General features: G+C 45.2%; 2 protein-coding genes across 2 annotated transcripts in view; one reads left to right on the forward strand and one right to left on the reverse strand.

Moving 5' to 3' along the window:
• The first annotated feature begins 892 nt into the window (after positions 1 to 892).
• On the forward strand, positions 893 to 2,979 carry LOC1278344 (conserved oligomeric Golgi complex subunit 8). The gene is made up of 3 exons (XM_317814.6): positions 893 to 1,052; positions 1,168 to 1,643; positions 1,720 to 2,979. Exons 1-3 carry the CDS (start codon positions 917 to 919, stop codon positions 2,959 to 2,961), a joined length of 1,854 nt encoding a protein of 617 aa, XP_317814.5. The 5' UTR covers positions 893 to 916; the 3' UTR covers positions 2,962 to 2,979.
• Positions 2,980 to 3,294: 315 nt separating this feature from the next.
• The window catches only part of LOC1278351 (tyrosine-protein kinase-like otk), a 68,919-nt gene continuing 54,596 nt past the window's right edge, over positions 3,295 to 17,617 (reverse strand). The window contains exons 4-12 of the mRNA XM_061653098.1: positions 13,915 to 14,062; positions 10,350 to 10,546; positions 9,834 to 10,250; positions 9,349 to 9,492; positions 8,438 to 9,019; positions 6,943 to 7,796; positions 6,696 to 6,874; positions 6,281 to 6,617; positions 3,295 to 6,197 (exon numbers count right to left, since the gene is read on the reverse strand). Coding sequence (XP_061509082.1) covers positions 6,090 to 6,197; positions 6,281 to 6,617; positions 6,696 to 6,874; positions 6,943 to 7,796; positions 8,438 to 9,019; positions 9,349 to 9,492; positions 9,834 to 10,250; positions 10,350 to 10,546; positions 13,915 to 14,062 — 2,966 coding nt within the window. The 3' untranslated portion in view covers positions 3,295 to 6,089. The remainder of the gene's footprint in view (positions 6,198 to 6,280; positions 6,618 to 6,695; positions 6,875 to 6,942; positions 7,797 to 8,437; positions 9,020 to 9,348; positions 9,493 to 9,833; positions 10,251 to 10,349; positions 10,547 to 13,914; positions 14,063 to 17,617) is intronic.

Raw genomic sequence — 17,617 nt, forward strand, 5'->3', positions numbered from 1 at the left:
TTTTCAATAATGCTGTTCACATTGGAAACTGAGCCGGAAAACAGTGTAATTTCAAGAAACTGTAGGATACGTTCAAATGGTTTTTGAAAAGACAACGCCAATTCCTGGTGACTTTTAAGGGACACATTAAGAGAAACTGATTCCTGAAACTGAGGGACTGGTCCCAAACGCTTGTTCATTCTGGAATTATACAGATCTCATACTGATACTGGAACTGGAACTCCAATCCTTTACAGATGCTAGAATTGGTCATAAACCTACAATGGTCCTAGAACTGATCCTATCCCCTTACCGGTCCTTTAACTGATCCTGATATCATACCGGTCTTGGAATTGATTTTGTCTCTTTACCGGTCCTGGAACTGCTCCTAAAGTCCTTCCGGTCCTGGAATTGATCCAAAACCCACACCAACTTACACTGATCCCATATCGGTCCTGGAACTGATTCTGGCCCCATATAGATGTATGTAACATGTACCTACCGGTACTGGAACAGATATCCAGTCCCTAATACTGCTCCCTGTTTAATTCGGAAGCAAAAATAGTGAAAAAATTTTTGTATTAATATTGTCGTAACATTTCCATACATCCGTACCTACAGTGGCATCCACCCGAAGTAGGATACCTATATTCTGACTTCCTTTACTTTGAGGCTTCCTGGTCAGTTCCCTTGATCACTTATTCATCCTCAAAACATTCCACATACGTTGTAGATGACATTATTTGATTATATTTCAGCTATCAATTTGGCCCATAATTGTAAAAATCTTTTTAAAAAACTAAAACTACTAGAATTTGATAATAGAAATCCTAAACAATTTCAAAATAACGACAACAAATCACGTGTTCGGAAGATTTTTTTCCTATTTGTTTCCCGCTCCACTGAATCACCCTGTGCTGCGCTAGCTTGACAGCTGATGCAAAGCAACGAGAAACGTCATCGAAATTTACGAATCGTCAACAAACCGGACTCCGTTCATCAACACACAGCCTGGAAAATGGACTACGAGAACGAAAAAGTGATAAAATTTATCTTTCCCGATGATTACGAAGGTATAAGAACGTTTTCCGCAGCTTTCCAACAACTCCAACAACGCACTGTCCTCCAAGAAAGGGTGTTAGTTTGACGTACAATCGTAGTAACCATTGTCCCCCTTCTCGTTCGCAGAACTGTCCGCCCAAGACACGACCGACGTGGTCGATTATTTGCTCAAGCTCGGCACCTATAAGGCGGAAGACTTGAAAAAGGAAAAGGTACGCCTGCAGGACGAACATCGGCAGAATGTGGAGCAGACGCAGGATCTGGCCATCTCACACTATCCCACGTTCATCCGGACGGCGGAAAGTTCGCGCGAAATCTATCGCGAGTTTGTCGCGACGGAAAGGAAGCTCGATTGTTTGAGCGACAAGTGGCCCAAGTTTATTGCCGCGTGTCAAACGTTCCAGCAGGGCTCGGCGGACATTAATGCGGCTCGGCGGCTGAATTCGCTCACGCTGCTGCGCAATGCGGAGCTGCTGGAGGTGCTCGAAATACCGCAGCTAATGGACAGCTGCATACGGGAGGGCAAGTACGAGGAGGCGCTGGAGCTGTCGTCGTACGTTCAGCGGTTGATGACGAAGCATGGCAACATTCCGGTAATAGCGGTAAGTGTGGATTGCATGCAGAAAGCTGTAAAGGAACGCTGTGTGATAATCCACCACTTGCACTTTGTTCTTGCAGAGTATTAACGAAGCGGTGGAAGCGGCCTGGCACACCATGCTGATGCAGCTGCTGACCCAGTTGCGCACCGATTTGCAACTCCCCAAGTGCCTCCAGGTCGTGGGCTATCTGCGCCGAATGCAAGCATTTACCGGCAGCGAGCTGAAGCTAAAGTTCCTCCAAACGCGCACCAGCTGGCTGAAGGATGTGCTTGCCACCATCCCGTCGGACGATGCGCAGCTCCATCTGACGAAAACGATCGAAGCGACGCGGGTGCATCTGTTCAACATCATCACCCAGTACCGTGCCCTGTTCCCGGACGACGAGGACACGTTCAGCCCGGCCGGCGCAACCATGGGCAACGAGCGAATGGCGGCGGGTGACGAGGGTAAGATTTTCCACAGCTGGCTGCACGACCAGATCATGGACTTTGTGCGTACGCTCGAGCGAGATCTCGCCTCCAACGATCTCGTCTCGTACGACACCATACTCGGACAGTGCATGTACTTCGGGCTATCGTTCAGCCGCGTTGGGATCGATTTCCGTGCGCTCGTGGCGCCGGTGTTTGTGCGCGTGATTGGGAACAGATTCCGTGCCACGATGGCTCGTGCGACCGCCCAGTTCGAGCGGGACATTGAGCGGTACACGCTGATCAACAAGGTGCCGAGCATGATACGGCGCAACCGGCAGGAAGATCGTACGAATCCGGTGGACGACGCGGGCTCGGTGCAACCGCCCGAGACGCTGCTCGACTTTGAGCCGCTAGCGCTGTACTGCAATGCATTGCTGACCATGTTCAACGATTTGCGGTTGTGTGCACCGGTTGCCCTCGCTACCATGGTGACGGAGCAGCTGGAGGGCTCGCTCGAGCAGGTGTGCCGTGGAATACTGGGATTTTACCGGCAGGAGCAGCAGGCCTTTGCCCCGACCGAGCGGGAATGCTTCATTCGGCTCTGTTCCTGCTTTGCGTACGATCTGCTTCCGTACCTGCAGCGCTGCGTGCATGTGCTCTTTCCACCGACCACGCTGGCGAGCCAGCTGGGCATCAATGTGCTGACGCTGCAGAAGCATGGCGTAACGTACCTCCGGCAGAGGAAGATACTGGAACCGATCGCTTACCTGCTGCCGGACCGGATCGAAACGGTGGTCAAGCAGGTGGCTGAGTTGAGTGTTACCGGAAAAGAAGTGTCGGAGAAGGCGGAGGAGAAGTTGAAGGAAAAGGTGCCCAGTGGTGATGCAGTTAATGTTCCGGAAGAAGAATAAATATTTAAAAGGTGAAAAGTTGGAACATTTTGCCGAGAGAAGGTGCAATCCAAGTGAAAAATCACAACTTTACCTTTAGTGCTGCTACGTATTGGAATTGAATATCCGAAGTTTTTTCTTCCTTCAAGCATCTCAAGCAGCGCACCTTCCAGATGTTTGGTAAGTAAACAAACATATTTCTCAAATTCATATTGTTTCTTTCTTTTTATCGTTCGTATAACTAATGCTTAATTAAATAACCAAAATTTCCTTATGTAATGTTTTAGATAATATTTAATTTTATTGATTTCTGGTTGTTTGTTTTTTTTCACATCACGATTTGCGGTTTTTGTGTTTTGTCAATGCTTATAGCGTTTTTTCCTCACATAACACGATAAGGGGGAAAAATGGGAAAGAAAAACTATGCCATTTTCCAACTTTCCAACCGACCTTTCCGAGTTCCCTTAGCGGAAGTGTTCAATGTTACGATGGTTTGCGATGTGTGTTAATGCAATTAATTCATAGAAGTACAGCGCACCAATCACTTTCTAACTTTCCCCGCCTGCTAACTAGCCTATATGCTGAGTACGGTCGTCCCTCCCATATAAGTAATGTATTTAGCATACGATATCTTGCTTAAAAGCTACTTAAATGCTGCTTCCCGCCTCTAACTGAGAATGCCGGCTAGAGTAAATGCGCATCAAACTTAACCCTAACGAAACTGTTACACGCTTCTTGCAGTGTTGTTTGTTTGTTTGTTTTCAATGCTTGAATATATCGGCAGAAGTTGCATTTTACTGCTTTAAATACCGCAGCTGCTGAAACCGAATTTAGTTCATATATGGCAATTGTGTACGAATCTGTGCAGCATAGCAAAGAAGGAATGGGGAGGGAATGGAGTTAAATTAACTCCCCCTTCCCTCCCCTATGCAAAAATGACTAGATTTTGGACAGTTTCTTTTGTTGTTCAATTTCATTTCCAAACTTTGCCGGTCGGTGTTTCATCTACTCGCGAGTAGCGTGGTGGCGTTTAGTTGTATTTTTCACACAAGCACGGATCAATATGGTAGCGAGTACGCACGAAAACAGGCTACAAACTAAATAGAGAAATAATTCGGTATCGTTTTAGAAAACAAAAAACCCCTCTCTAACTTAATTGCAAAGTTTTGTTTTCCAGTAACGTTGAAAAGATTATTTCTACGCCCACGAGGCTTGCGTATAATTGTGTATGTACAAATGAGAATGATTAAATTGCTGCCCTTGTTCAGCGGCTGTGCCCTTGTTACGAAGGCGTTACGCTGCGTTACGTGTAATAAATGCAATGCTGGCGTGTTGTGGCGGCCTTACTTAAGCAACCGTTTTAACAGTACACGGATCGCGCTGCCGAAGCCTTTCCGACAGTGATTAATTGGGTGTATATGAAACGCTGCACAGACTAAAGCAGACGATAAAAGCTTTCGGTCCCCTTGTGGGGATCGTTTGGAGACTTGTGTGGACAGTGGTGTAAGTATTTGGAGCATAAACTATTAGCTGCTGTGTGATTTACTTTTTCATCATCTCTACCACACCAAAGTGGCTTTTTACTGCCTGGTTTGCTAAGCGATCATGGCGAAAGTACTATGTATATATATATGTATGTTGCTGTAAGTACCACGTTCAAAAAGCGAACAATAATGCCTATCGATATAAGGATACGTACGTGTTTTGTGTGATAAACGTGTGTTGCAATAGTGTCAGTACGATTTAGTGTTGGGCTTCATGAATCATTCGTTGAGATTCATTTATATGAATCTTCAGTGTTGAGTGATTCGAACCTTGAATCAACTCTTCAAAGATCCTTGAATCTCCAAGGATTCATGAATCTCCAAGGACTCTTGAATCCTTGGAGAATCATGAATCTCCAAGGATTCATGACTCTCGAAAGATTTATTAATCTTCAATGGTTCATGAATCTCGAAAAATAAATAAATCGTGGGCTCCCGTCGTGGGTTCAAACCTCGTATGGGTCGTCTCCCCTTAGCATAACAAACTCTCCCACTGCGTAGTATTTTCCAAGAAGGTATTTTCCTCGAAAGCCTGTGTAAAGTGCCATGACAAGAATATTGAGAAGCTCACGCTCTTTGGATCATAAGAGATGTGTGAATCCCTAGACATTCATGAATGCCTAGGGAATCGAAAATCTTTCGTGGTATACAATTTTTCGAAAATTATGAATCTTTCGAGATTCATGATTCTTTCGAGATTCATGAATCTTTCGAGATTCATGAATCTTTATAACCGAGATTCAGATTCATTTCATCATTTCAAAAATTCATTCAGATTCATCCAACACTAGTACCCCAGTGTGTGCGTATGTGTATACTGGGAAATGAGTTTTAGTTTAGTTAGTTGAAGCTACTGTGGAATATTCAGACCATCGCCATGTGTTGTTTGTAGTAATTATCATTCTGGGCAGTGTTAGAACTGGAAGTATGTGTAGAGATGCGCTTTTTGTTTAAATGATCATTCTGCTACGACTCACTTCACTTTTCCCTATACTATCTCGATTCGTAGAATCCATCATTTTGAAACTGTTCCGCAAAGTGGTCACGTATCCTTCAGACTACTACTGTTGAGGGAGCAAAAACTGTATGTGTATAAATATTTCGACTAAATACTACCCTAACGCCTACCTACCCTTCCGTATCCTTCCGGACACATTTGTCCACACCTATCCCGGGTGGTTACATTGAAACACGCACGTGTGTGTGTGTATTTTTTGTATCAAAATTCATTGGAAGAATTCCTCGGACGAATATCTTTTTTTTTCTTTTAATCTTGGCTTTCACTACTCATGGAGATGTAGTCATGTTTCTTTTTATCTTTTCCTAATGAAACTGCCTTCAACATTGGGTACGTTTGGTGTAAATCCACCAAAAACGCTCCTCCAAACGCCTAACCACACTGGTAGACTACATTATCATTTGCTTTTGTTTGCATTACACAATTCTTAATGATTTTATTAATATGTGTGTGTGTGTACGGTATTCATGTATGTGTAATATAATACAAAAAAGAGATGCATTTGAATAATACCTCGTTGTATATGGATGATGATTCGATAGATAGACAGAGAGCAGTCGCTGGTTCGTCTGTTACCTCCAGTCTGCTTATTCCGTTGGTTCCTTGGGATATTCACTCTGCAGACAGTTACCGATGGCCACGACGAGCTGGCTGAACGATGGCCGTTCTTTCGGGCTGGTTGACCAGCAAGAAGTCTGCAAAACGATTCACCAAGATCAGCTCAATGCGATGTCTTCACACGCCGAAAGCTATTAACACGCTCCCTCCAAACACTTACCAGTATCTTGTGCAATGCTTCGGGCGTCTTTTCTGCAACCTTCCACTCGAGCTTGCCCGCCTGGGCAGCGGTAATGATCTCCTCGTCCGTCTGCTCCTTGAACGGTAGCTCGGTCGCGTTCGTGAACAGCTCCCACACGAGCACGGCAAACGAGTAGATGTCGCTCTTGATGGAGTAATCGTCCTCCTGGAAGCATTCCGGTGCCATCCAGCGGATCGGCATCAGCTGGTTGCGGTGCTTGCAGTACTCCTTGCTGTACTTGTCGCGCCCCAGTGCTGGCATGGAGATTTTGGCCGAAAAATCGCTGCTGATGATACAGTTTCTGGTTGCCAGGTCCCTGGGTGCAGATAATATGTGAGGTTTGTGTGAGTTCCAAGAGGGACATCAAAGTCTTCTTGGCATAAGGCGGACTTACTTGTGAATAATGCGAGCCTTATAGATAGCGTCCATGCCGCGTCCGATCTGGTGCGCTAGGGCAAGAATTTGTGGCACGTTGAGTGGCGGTGGTTTCGTGGTGGCATCCTTCTTGCTGTCGACCGTTCCATTGGGCGGTGTGATCGGAGATGTAGCTAGCAGGAATTGCTTCAGATCTCCCTGTAATAGTCCATAGTCATAGAATAAGTAAGTTTGAACGATCTTACATACCATTTTATACAACTCACCCAATCGGTGTACTCCAGCAGCAGATAGTGTGGATCCTTATCACGGCATAACCCGAACAGCTGTACCACGTTGCGATGGGAAACGGTGCGGAACAGCTCCAGCTGACGCCGGAACTCGCCACAGCAGTGTTCGTCCTTTACCTTCGTTAGTGCCTTTACCATCACCGGCTTGTAGTCATTTTCCGGTCGGATCGCATTCAGCTCCTCATTGGAAGGGCCCTTCTTGACGGGACTCTTGCGTTCGTTCTCCGTCGTCAGCTCGGTGCTGGGACCTACCTCATCACCGGCGATCGGTTCCTGCGTCACACTTTCCTTCGGCGGTGGCAATCGGCAGTCATTCTCCCGTATCTTCCCGATGTACACATCGCCAAAGTCACACTTGCCAATCTGCAGCATCTCGACGACGGCCGACCGTGGCACCGTGAGCTGCTCTAGCAGTGATCCCGAACCGGACGACTTCTTCGATTTGCTCGAGTTCACCGTGTCATCGCTCTTGTCCTGCCCATTGTCGACACCATTTGCTACCGTGTCTTTGCCTCCTGCCGATCCATTCTTCTGCTTGCTTTTGGAACGGCCGGAGCTTACCCCTACGCCACCATTCTCCGCTGCGGACGTTTTGTCCGGCAGGCAGGGTTCAATTTCGCAGTTCTTCAGATCGACATCGCCACCATTTTCCTTGGAGGAGCCCAGATTGAGCCGGGCTTTGCGTGCTGCCCGCCGATGCCGGCACCATATCATCAGCCCGACGACCAGTATGATGTACGCAAAGGCGACCGACATGGTGATGAGCACGGCACGCGTTATCAGGAAGCCATCCTCTGCCGACTCTTCCGGCATCACCATACCGTCGGACGCTGCGCACACAGATGGAATAGAGAGAAATATAGTTAAAAATTGGTCCAAACCAGTGCTGCAAAATGTCACTTTTAATGTCATACAAAAAAATCTGACTGTTACAAAGTTCCTGTCAGCGTCACGTACCCAATTGTGATTATCAGAGGTGATACTCATAACGATTGGTGTGACCAATGCATGATTGGTGACATTTTAGCCACCATCGCTTGGTCAGTCACTATGTCATGACTTTTTTTTTGCTGTGATCACTACTGCAAAATGTCACTGACATAGTCATGGCAAATTCTGGCTAAAACAAAATCATGTCAGAGTCCCGAGCTCCTGTACTGTGATGATCAGAGGTAAGACTCAATCAGTTGGTGCGATCATCACATGCTTGGTGACATTGTGTGCAACTAACTCATGGTCAGTCACTTGGTCGCGACATATTCATTCGGTGATCATCCCGATAGTCATGGGAGATATGACAGTAAATTTCATGATTATGCTTGTGACGGAATTGCATGTTGTGTTCGGCATGTCATGACGCACTTTCACGACGGATATGTTCATTGTTTTCGTTGGTGAATATCTCATGATGCTCATGACATTTTGCAGCACTGCTCCAAACTTCTTCGCTAATGCAGTGGCAGTTACTTACGTTTGACGATTAGATGCACCTCCTCCCGCTTCAGTCCGGCACTGTTGCCAATCGTGCACCCGTACCGTCCATCGTCCTCCAGATGGACCTCGGTAAGGACCAGCGTCCCATTCTCCAGAATTCGATAGCGCTCCTCCTCGCTGCCATTAGCGCCACCGGCCTTTGCATGCAGATACTGCAGATCTTTGTCCCACTGGATGGTCGGCTTCGGGTCGCCGGTCGCCACGCAGTGGAACTGTACCGTACCGAGCTCCGCCACCTGTACCGCACCCTCCGGTGCGATCTCAAACTTCGGCGCAATGACCACGTTCACCGAAACGCTTGCCCGAATTTCGCCCTGACTGTTCGCGGCGACACACGCGTACTGGCCCCGATGTTCGGCCGACACGTTGCGGAACACCAGCGTACCGTTGACGTCCTCGATCGAGTCGGGCAGGGCCGGCGCTGGCCCACCATCGCTAACCACCGTCGTCCAGTGGACGGTCGGTGCCGGTGTGCCCTGCGCTTTGCAGTGTATTTTGGCGATTGATCCCAGCTCCAGGTTTTTGCTCGTCGGTGGTTTCGGTGTGAAGCGAAGGTTGGCTGAAAAGGGCGCGAGTGTGGTACCACACGGGTCAGTTAAAGTACGGTTTGTGTTTTGCTAAGAAGCCCGACTGAGAAGAGTTACTCCCGCAGGGAAATGAGTGGGTTTTGGGTGATAAACCAGTGCGCCCCCTTTAATGGAATAATGCTTTTATCTTGTTGCCCATCTGGTGGGCCCCCTTTCTCCAGAAGCAGAACCATCGTCACAGTCTACGACCGTCAGAGTCTGGGACGGTCGTAGTGCTTTGATGTGGCCGGGAAAGCTGGCTTATCGCATGGCCTCTCCCATCCCTCCCAGTGGGTTCTGTCAACCCCAAAAAGATACTTACAAATGATTTGCAATTCTGCCGCCGTCGAGCTGACCAGAAAGTCGCTGGCATTGTTCGTTATCTGACAGTCGTACGTTCCTTCGTCGCTGGCCACCACCGAACCGAACACAAGCGATCCGTTCGTGCGGTCCACGTGAATGCGAGCTGTTTTTGGAGTGGAGTGGAAAATAAAATCCGAGGAAATTAGTAAGCAAAAACGATTTCTCAAAGTGCAAGAGGTTAAGGGTGGCCTTTTTTGTTTTTGTTTTCGCGAGCATTTCTTTGAAGTTTACTCAAAGATTGGTGTCTGTCATGGTCGATGAGACAAAAAAGGGATATTTTTTTATAATATCTGAATGATTATTAAATTCATCATTGAAAAGTTTATGGCATTAATTAAGTTTCTTTGTTTAAATTCAACGGGTTTTCCCAATGTTTTACAATCTATGCCTAATCGAAAACTTTGCATGTACTGAGTGGAAGGAGTCATTATGCCCCATGCTTACCATCGTCCCGGAACATCGAGCTGCTCTCCGTCGCACCGACCATCGCATCGTCTGTCGGCACCGTGGTCGCTTCCGCCAGATTGTCCCACCGGCGTATCACCTTGCCGTCCTTGCGCCAGCGCAGCACAAACCCGCCGCTCTCGTTGGCCGCCGTCACCCGGAAGCCGCAGTTGAAAACGACCGGCTGGCTCTCATTAACCACCGTCGTCACCGGATGCACCACGATACGGACCGGGGCCGGCCCGCCGAACGACGACTGTCCTTCGCCGGCGAGCTGCAGCTGGGCCGGTGCCTCATCGCTCATCGGTGGACGGTCGGTGGTTAGCCGGTCGCCCGCCACACCCAGCTGCCGGTCGCCTCGCTTGCCCCGGCACAGCAGCAAATTGTGGTTTTTGGTGCAATCGATTTTGCTTTGGCCTGTTGCAGAGAGAAAGAGCAAAACAAAAAAACGAAGGGTTACCACACACTGCTTTATCTAACCCTGAACGGGCTCGCTCGCTCGCTTGACCAGCGTACCGTAATTGGTTCCCGGTTTTAGCTTGAGCCGATAGTTTTTCGAACTACGTAGCGCGATCCGGCGGCTACCGTCCGTGCGGGATACGACCACCAGCAGGCAGCTGTAGACGCCATTATCCTTCGCCGAGGCATTTTTTATGTGCAGCTTCCGGCGTTGCAGATCGATGTGCGGTGATTTCGTAAGCTTCACCTCATTCCTGTGGAAGAGGAAAAGAAAGGGATGGAAACAAGCCCCGATGGGGAGGATAAGAAAATGGGGAAGAAAAAGGTGTACACGTCGGGAAAACCTCCGGGTCCGTTCCCGAAACGCTGTGTGAAGCGATGCAGTTTTCATGTTTTTCTCTTGCATGCCACCCGCTCATACGGACTCGCCTGCAACTACACGCGGCCACTCCTTGCACGGAATTTGAAATTCTGTCTGCGTGGATAGTTTTATTTTGCCGCGAAACGACGTACCGTGCTGTGTGCCCGTCGGTCCATCCCCGGAACACACGGGAACGGTTAAGGATGCATGATGGGGTGTACGTTTTGTTGCACGTTGCAACTTTCCTTCTGCACGCTTTCCATTTTTACATATGGGGATGGGAAATAGTGGGGAATGGTGTGGGCAAAACCACACTTCAATGTTTCCACGTTTCAAGGAGTGTGCTTTCTGTGCTTGTGCTGCGGCATTCGTATGCACCGAGACAAAGAAAGGGAGCGCGCGTCTGAGATTGTGATGCGCTTCGAGGGCGTTTTTCTTTTGTCTATTCAGCAAGCATATGCAGAGCTGTACAGGGATGTAAAAACGTTATAAAAATTGACGTTTTTTTAAAGTGAAAAAATGAGTTTTTCTTGTGTGATTATAGTATGTGGTAACAGCTTGAAATTGCTATTTTTACCGTACTGAATTATGAGTGCAGATAGAAGCTGTTACACGCAATTTCCGCCGAGGTGAAAGTCTGCTAACACATGTCCTTTGTGATTATATATTGATTTTTACATGTAACCTTTAATCCATTGATCACTTTCCAAAAATATCGATTTTGCAATCTTAATGACGTTTCTTTGAATTATTCAAAAGCCTTGCAATTTAAAGAATACTTAAATGCTTTTACATTTGCGTCGGAAAATCGTTGGATATTATCACACATTTTGTGAAGAATTACTTGTATTGTATTTTTGAAATATTTAATCTGTTGATAGTTTCAGTATTTTTAATATTTTGTGAATGTCATTTACATGTTTATATTTGCTGTTAATATTTATTTAAAAAAATCAATACTTGCAACTTTAAAATTATGTTTTTCGTCCACTAGTTATCTATTCAAACTACTAAAATATACAGTGGAGCGCCGTTTATCTGGGCTTCTCGGGACTTGACCTCGTCCGGATAAGCGAATAACACGGATAATGAGTCAGATGATATATTTTATCACCAATTCCTGGTTATGTTTTAGACATTTTTCTTATTTTTTATTTCTTATAAAAATAACCCAGTTTTTACTAACTTCATGTTTTTCCAAAGAGAATATTTCAAATTTGCCATGGAACGTTTCTACATACACCGAGACTGCAGCTGAGAAAAAAGCTGACAGCATGCTTTGACAGCGACTGACAGCATTTTCGGTGAGAGAAATCTCCTCAGCATGCAGAGAACGATGGAGCTGAGAAAAAAGTAAATAGGCAGTTTAATGCGAACGATCAATTATAGCTTGCATTTTTGCAGTCTAATAATCGTAGAAATATTTCTAAAAAGTAAAAGAATTTTTTTTACTTCATTTTAGCGATTCAAATGGATTTTAACAACATAATTTTAATAGCCTCACCTCGGCGCTTTCCGGAGCTTCTATACACAACGGCGTAAGAAACCGGTTGTCAATTCTCTCACAGCCATCTCTTAGCTGCAGTCTCGGTGTATGTAGAAACGCTCATGCATTATAGTGTTTTTGTAATGACAATATGCTCTTATAACCGCTTTTTCAAATATCCTCCTCGTAACGCAATGTCACTTTTGTATTGAACTGGCATTTCTCAACAGCACGGATAAACGGAAAGCCGGATAAAAGGTACCCGTATAAACGGCGCTCCACTGTATGTACAAGTGAAAAGGCCGGGATAAAATGTCCACACTCGCTAGTGTAATTTCGATTTTCTCTAGCGCGCATCGGGCGGCGATTGACCGAAGCATTTTGCTAAACAATTTGGGGCCGCTTCAGAAAATATGTCATTTTTTCATGGTTTTTTTTTTACTTAAATCGGAAGAGAAAAGTTTTGTCAAATGTAAGGTACACATATTCTGTATTAAGGTACTGTAAGGTACACATGTCTGCAAGTATTTCAGCAATTTTCGCATTAAAATACGGTGAAAAAACTTAAATTTGAGTTCCGGCACTTTGGCCATTCGCTCGACTGCCAAAAAAGCTTTCACCAGCCGCCGCTAGATACTCTAGTGAAAACCGAAATTGCTCTAGCGAGTACGGACAATGTACCTCGGTCATTAACACTATGAAACCAGTTGAAATCATAAATTATTAATTATTATAAATTATAAAATAGAAATTATAAATTTAAAAAAATTATCAGAGGTATTTCAAAGGCTCAAAGTCTCTATATAAAAAAGAGTTTCATGGCGCAAATAATATTTTTAAAAATATTCAGAGCTTTCATTTTTAATGAATTTGCAAATGATAGATAGCTAAAAAGGAAGCGTTATTGAAAAAAAAACACCTGGATGCTAAACTAAACGATTTATAGAAAATAACTTTGCCTAACGTCCCTCCCAAGTCTGTCGATTCTTGTCGCACAAATCGGACGGCAATGTTTCGTTAAAATTGCCACGCTGAATGAGTATGATTACGGAAGCATCGTTTTATAGCATAATTATCACCACCGAAACATATGCATATAGTGGTCCAATGAAAATGCATAATAAAAAAAGAAACCCACCAATAAGCTCAACAACATCGAAGGCTCTCCGCCCACTGTTGTCCGCCTCAGACAGCAGGGTGAGGGATTATTATTTTTCCCTCCGATTAAACACCACACCGCATTTAATCAACGAGCAGGCAGACAGGCAGGCAGGCAGAACACAAACGAGTGTGCCTCGGTTGTGCGATTATCAACAATGTTGAGTTGATGCTGCGCCACCGGGAATTGGGCAAATTCGAGGGCCCGCTCTCCCCGAGAAGACTTATGTTTTTTCGTCGCCACATTTTTTATTCGCCATTTAATTGAACGGTAAAATAAATGAGGTTCGTTTAAATGCGCTGTGATGGTGTTTTTGTTTGGTGGTTGCATTTATGCTCGCAATTTTAACACATACTCACACACACACAATGATGCACAAACTCATATGAGCTGATGAAAATGATGACGATAATGTCTTTTGGTGGGCAAATTCTTTCGAGTGTACCATACAAGTACCATCGAAACAACACGTCCAACGAGCGTGTGCTGCATAAGGGAAATAATAAAAAGAAATGCACCAAATTCCACGCAACAAACGCATTGCTTCACGTGCTTTTGATCGCTGCAGTTTGTTCGTGTTTGGTTTGGTTGTTTTTCGATTGCCCTTGCGTCTTACCTGTACCATTCGACGTGAGTTTCTTCGGCCGGTTTACCATCGCTGCCAATGATTTCGGTGGCCGGTTCCAGCGTGGAGTGACATTTGAGTGAAATGCTATCGCGGTCCGGATCGTGCTTGAGCAGCTGCACGACTGGCGGGGAAATTCCTGCAACGATACGACAATGGGGTGGGATGTTGTGGTGAGACAAAAAAAGTCATTTAGAAACATCTGTGCTGACGGTGACACCAATTAGAGCTTGTAATGGGTTGGTATGTCGCAATTACTACTAAAATAGGGACGGGGAAGTGTATTTTTTGGTCGGCTTTTTACTTCGTGATTATTTCCAATGTGTTGTTCTATGTCCTGACATGCAGGTAGAAATTGAACATCAAACTCTCAATATGCTTCTTAGAAATAGTAATCAGCGATCATACATTTGTTGTAAGTCATAAAGTGTCTTACAGACCTGCTAAAATTTATCTATGGACAGTTGGGGGCAAAGTTTGTGTGAAAATTGATGTATTGTATAGTTTTGTGTCCTGAACTCAAGATCTCAGAACATAACGAGTCAAATTCATACTATTCATAAGCCTTGTTGTGTAGGATCTTCTGAGTGATTATTCCATTCGGAATGTTTGCTATGTGATATCTGGATATTTCATTATAAAATTCAAAGGATCTTGAATGCTCCAATAGAAGCAAGAATAATGTACGCTTTTGTCTAGACATAATGAAATTGCACTAAACATACTGTACGTGGTATACTTAACAATATCCTGCACAAGAGCAGAGTCATGATTTAGTACGATTTGACTAGAATCCATGTTTCAAAGGTGTCTTAAAGGTAATCTAGAGGGGTACACTGCTACTTGTTTGCTGAGGTGAAAAGCCTCAGATCTTTTTAAACGACTAGATCTTAAAAAGACTCTACTTAATGCTTTGTTATTTACTTGAAAAGTTCCAGTTTGAAGTTTTGTATGAAGGCTCTTCCCCATCTGTTCAAGGCACTCTTTAATGGAAAGCTTTTTGTTCAGTTATTTTCGTCACTCATTTAATTGCCAACGAGAACAGCAAACCTTCCATAATCTTGAGATACTGGTAAATGGATCTAGGAAGTCTAGAAACAAGAACCCTACAACCTTACTCAAATTTAGAAACTTATGTTTTTTTTTGTAAAAAACGTTTAATAAATAACTATACGGACGTGGCTATCTAGTTAATTTAAAACAGAAAGAAATGCTTTACACGAACAACATAACGGTGACACTTGTGCCTGACACAGAACTGTGCAACGGAATTTTCCAAGCGACGACATCGAACGAATATCAACTGGAAGCAGAATCAATAAATAAAAAAAGGCTCTAAATCCTTGCTCCCTCGTCGCTGTTCCTTTCGAAACAGCTGGCAGATAATTGAACTTCAAGCTGGGCCCGAGCCCACAGCTTGCGGGGTGATCGGAATTGGAATGATCTTTTCGCTGGCGACCCCACAGCCCAAGCGATAATGCGGCAAATCTTTTTTGCAGGCGACCCGCCCAACGACCTCCAATCTTTTCTGTTGTCCCGCTCCGTCCCGCCGGGCCTTGTGGAGGTCGATAATCGTCACAGAAAGAAAAGGGAGCCAATCTTAATGGACCTAAACACTGGGACCACATTACTCCCTTTGCCACAGGCATTCCCCACAGTTCCTGGATAGGAGCGGGTAAGGTACGATTATATCTCAATGCCTTTTCGACCTAATCCGGCTCGCTGCCCCGGAGGAAAGCTGGGGCGGAAATGTCGAGTAAGGCCCGATGGCGGGGAACCCGCAATCGAGGCAGATGTTTATATCCTTTGTGTGTGCCGTTGTTGGGGGAAAGTCTGCCACGCCAATGTCCAACTTGCAGGCAAAGTTGTTCGGCGAAAAGTTTTTTTTTGTTTTCCTTCCCCTTTCGTTTCCTTCCTCCCCTCCAGCGGGTCATAAAAAGTTACGAGTTTTCGCTTTTCCGCCGCTCGTTCTGTGCATTTGGACGGAGCGCATACTTTTTTCCTTTACTACTTCTCCCCCGTTTTGGGTTGGGTTTCGCGTCATCTTGGAAAGGGGAGAGAGAATGTTTGAGGATCTCGACCGCGTCTCGACAGTTTTTCATTCGTGTCTGTCGCCATCTTGCAGTGCGCGACCGCGGAAAGTGACTGGAAATAATTGGGTCGTGAAGAGTAATCGAACAATTTACGACGTCTCAGTGGTTGTGGTTATCGATAAGAGGACCAGTTAGTTCTTGAGGGGCAAAACTATCGATTGTTTGTGTGCTTTGACTCACTGAAGAGCTGGGAAATAACATATTATTATTTAAATCTTCGGACGAGCAATGCTGTAAGAAAAGCTCTTTAAATCTTGTCTATTTTCTTCACACAAATCCAATGAGCTGAACAATCGATTATGACGGGAAAATACTCCACCAAGTGGAACACATTACCGAACACCCACGCTCCAAACTGATAAGACACCGCATAACCGTCGATAAATGCCGCCGTGAAAGTTGTGCTCCGGAAGAAATATGGTACAAAGTTGTAATGACATGAAATGAAATTTAATTCTATCGCTACTCGAGGCAAAACTTCTGCACCGATGACCACCACCACACTTACGGGGCTGAAGAATACATTCCACCAGGAATTTTATTAGGTTCTATCGATGCGGTTGCTCGGTTACGGCACCACAAACTCCACACACCACGCACGCCTTGGGAAAAAGTTTGCCCCACAACCACAACTGGTGTGCGGAAGTTTAATCGAGGTCAGTTCGATTGCGAAGCTCAGGTTCATTACTGCTCAACGTGCTCTGCCTCCTATCTTGCCACAATCCCGGCACTCAGTACACAAACAAATAATCATAAAAAAGACGATTCATTTGGCAGGGGCTGGGAAGAGAATGGGCAAGCTAATTGAATAAATAAAGTTAGTTCCTCCAGACCGCAGGTATATATAGTGGCGTAGCCGGGTGAATCGTAAGCGAACGAAAGATTTGTGTGATTGAATGGGAATTCGTTTAATTACCCTTTTCTCAAATAGGAAAGGTTGGGAAAGCGACGTGACTTACTCCTATGTAAGCTCTCCGATTGGTTCCAGGACGCGCCTCCAATATTGTTTAATGAGACGGAACAAACACTAATTTGATGTCGGCGAGGTATGGGTGGTGGAGAATTCGATAAATTTTAGTACCTAATGCTAGTGGTGTGTTTGTGGCCGTGATAAAGAGATCCGGAATTTGATGGATGTAACGGAATCGGAACAAAGTGCTTACCGAACTTCTAATTGCAACGATTGAGGTTTGAAGTTTGTGTTTGTGTGGTTAAAACAATCGTAATAGCATTTATGAATGTTCTCACGGAATAGAGCGCAGTTTTTCTGAGGAAAAAAGGTACAAAAGTACGCCGGAACATTAAGAACTATTAGAAACTAACTCAACTGTGAGTTGCGGTTAAAGCGGAGTTTGACGGTGTGTTATTTACCCGCCATAAATCACCGTATCCAAGATGTCTGCCATCGATCACATACAAGACACAGCCAGGGGATGGTTGGGATGGAAATTGGAGCATATTGTCCGTATTAATATGCATCCGGGCGCGTACTCTTATCCTTTGATGCGGCCAATCAAACATCGCCGACACACAGGTCGCATCTCTGGATCGCGGCATGCAAATCGCTGTGTTGTGCGAGTGTGTCATAAATTAAATTCCAG

Source organism: Anopheles gambiae, chromosome 3 (assembly GCF_943734735.2).
Source record: "Anopheles gambiae chromosome 3, idAnoGambNW_F1_1, whole genome shotgun sequence".
In the NCBI taxonomy this organism is placed as follows: Eukaryota; Metazoa; Arthropoda; class Insecta; order Diptera; family Culicidae; genus Anopheles; species Anopheles gambiae.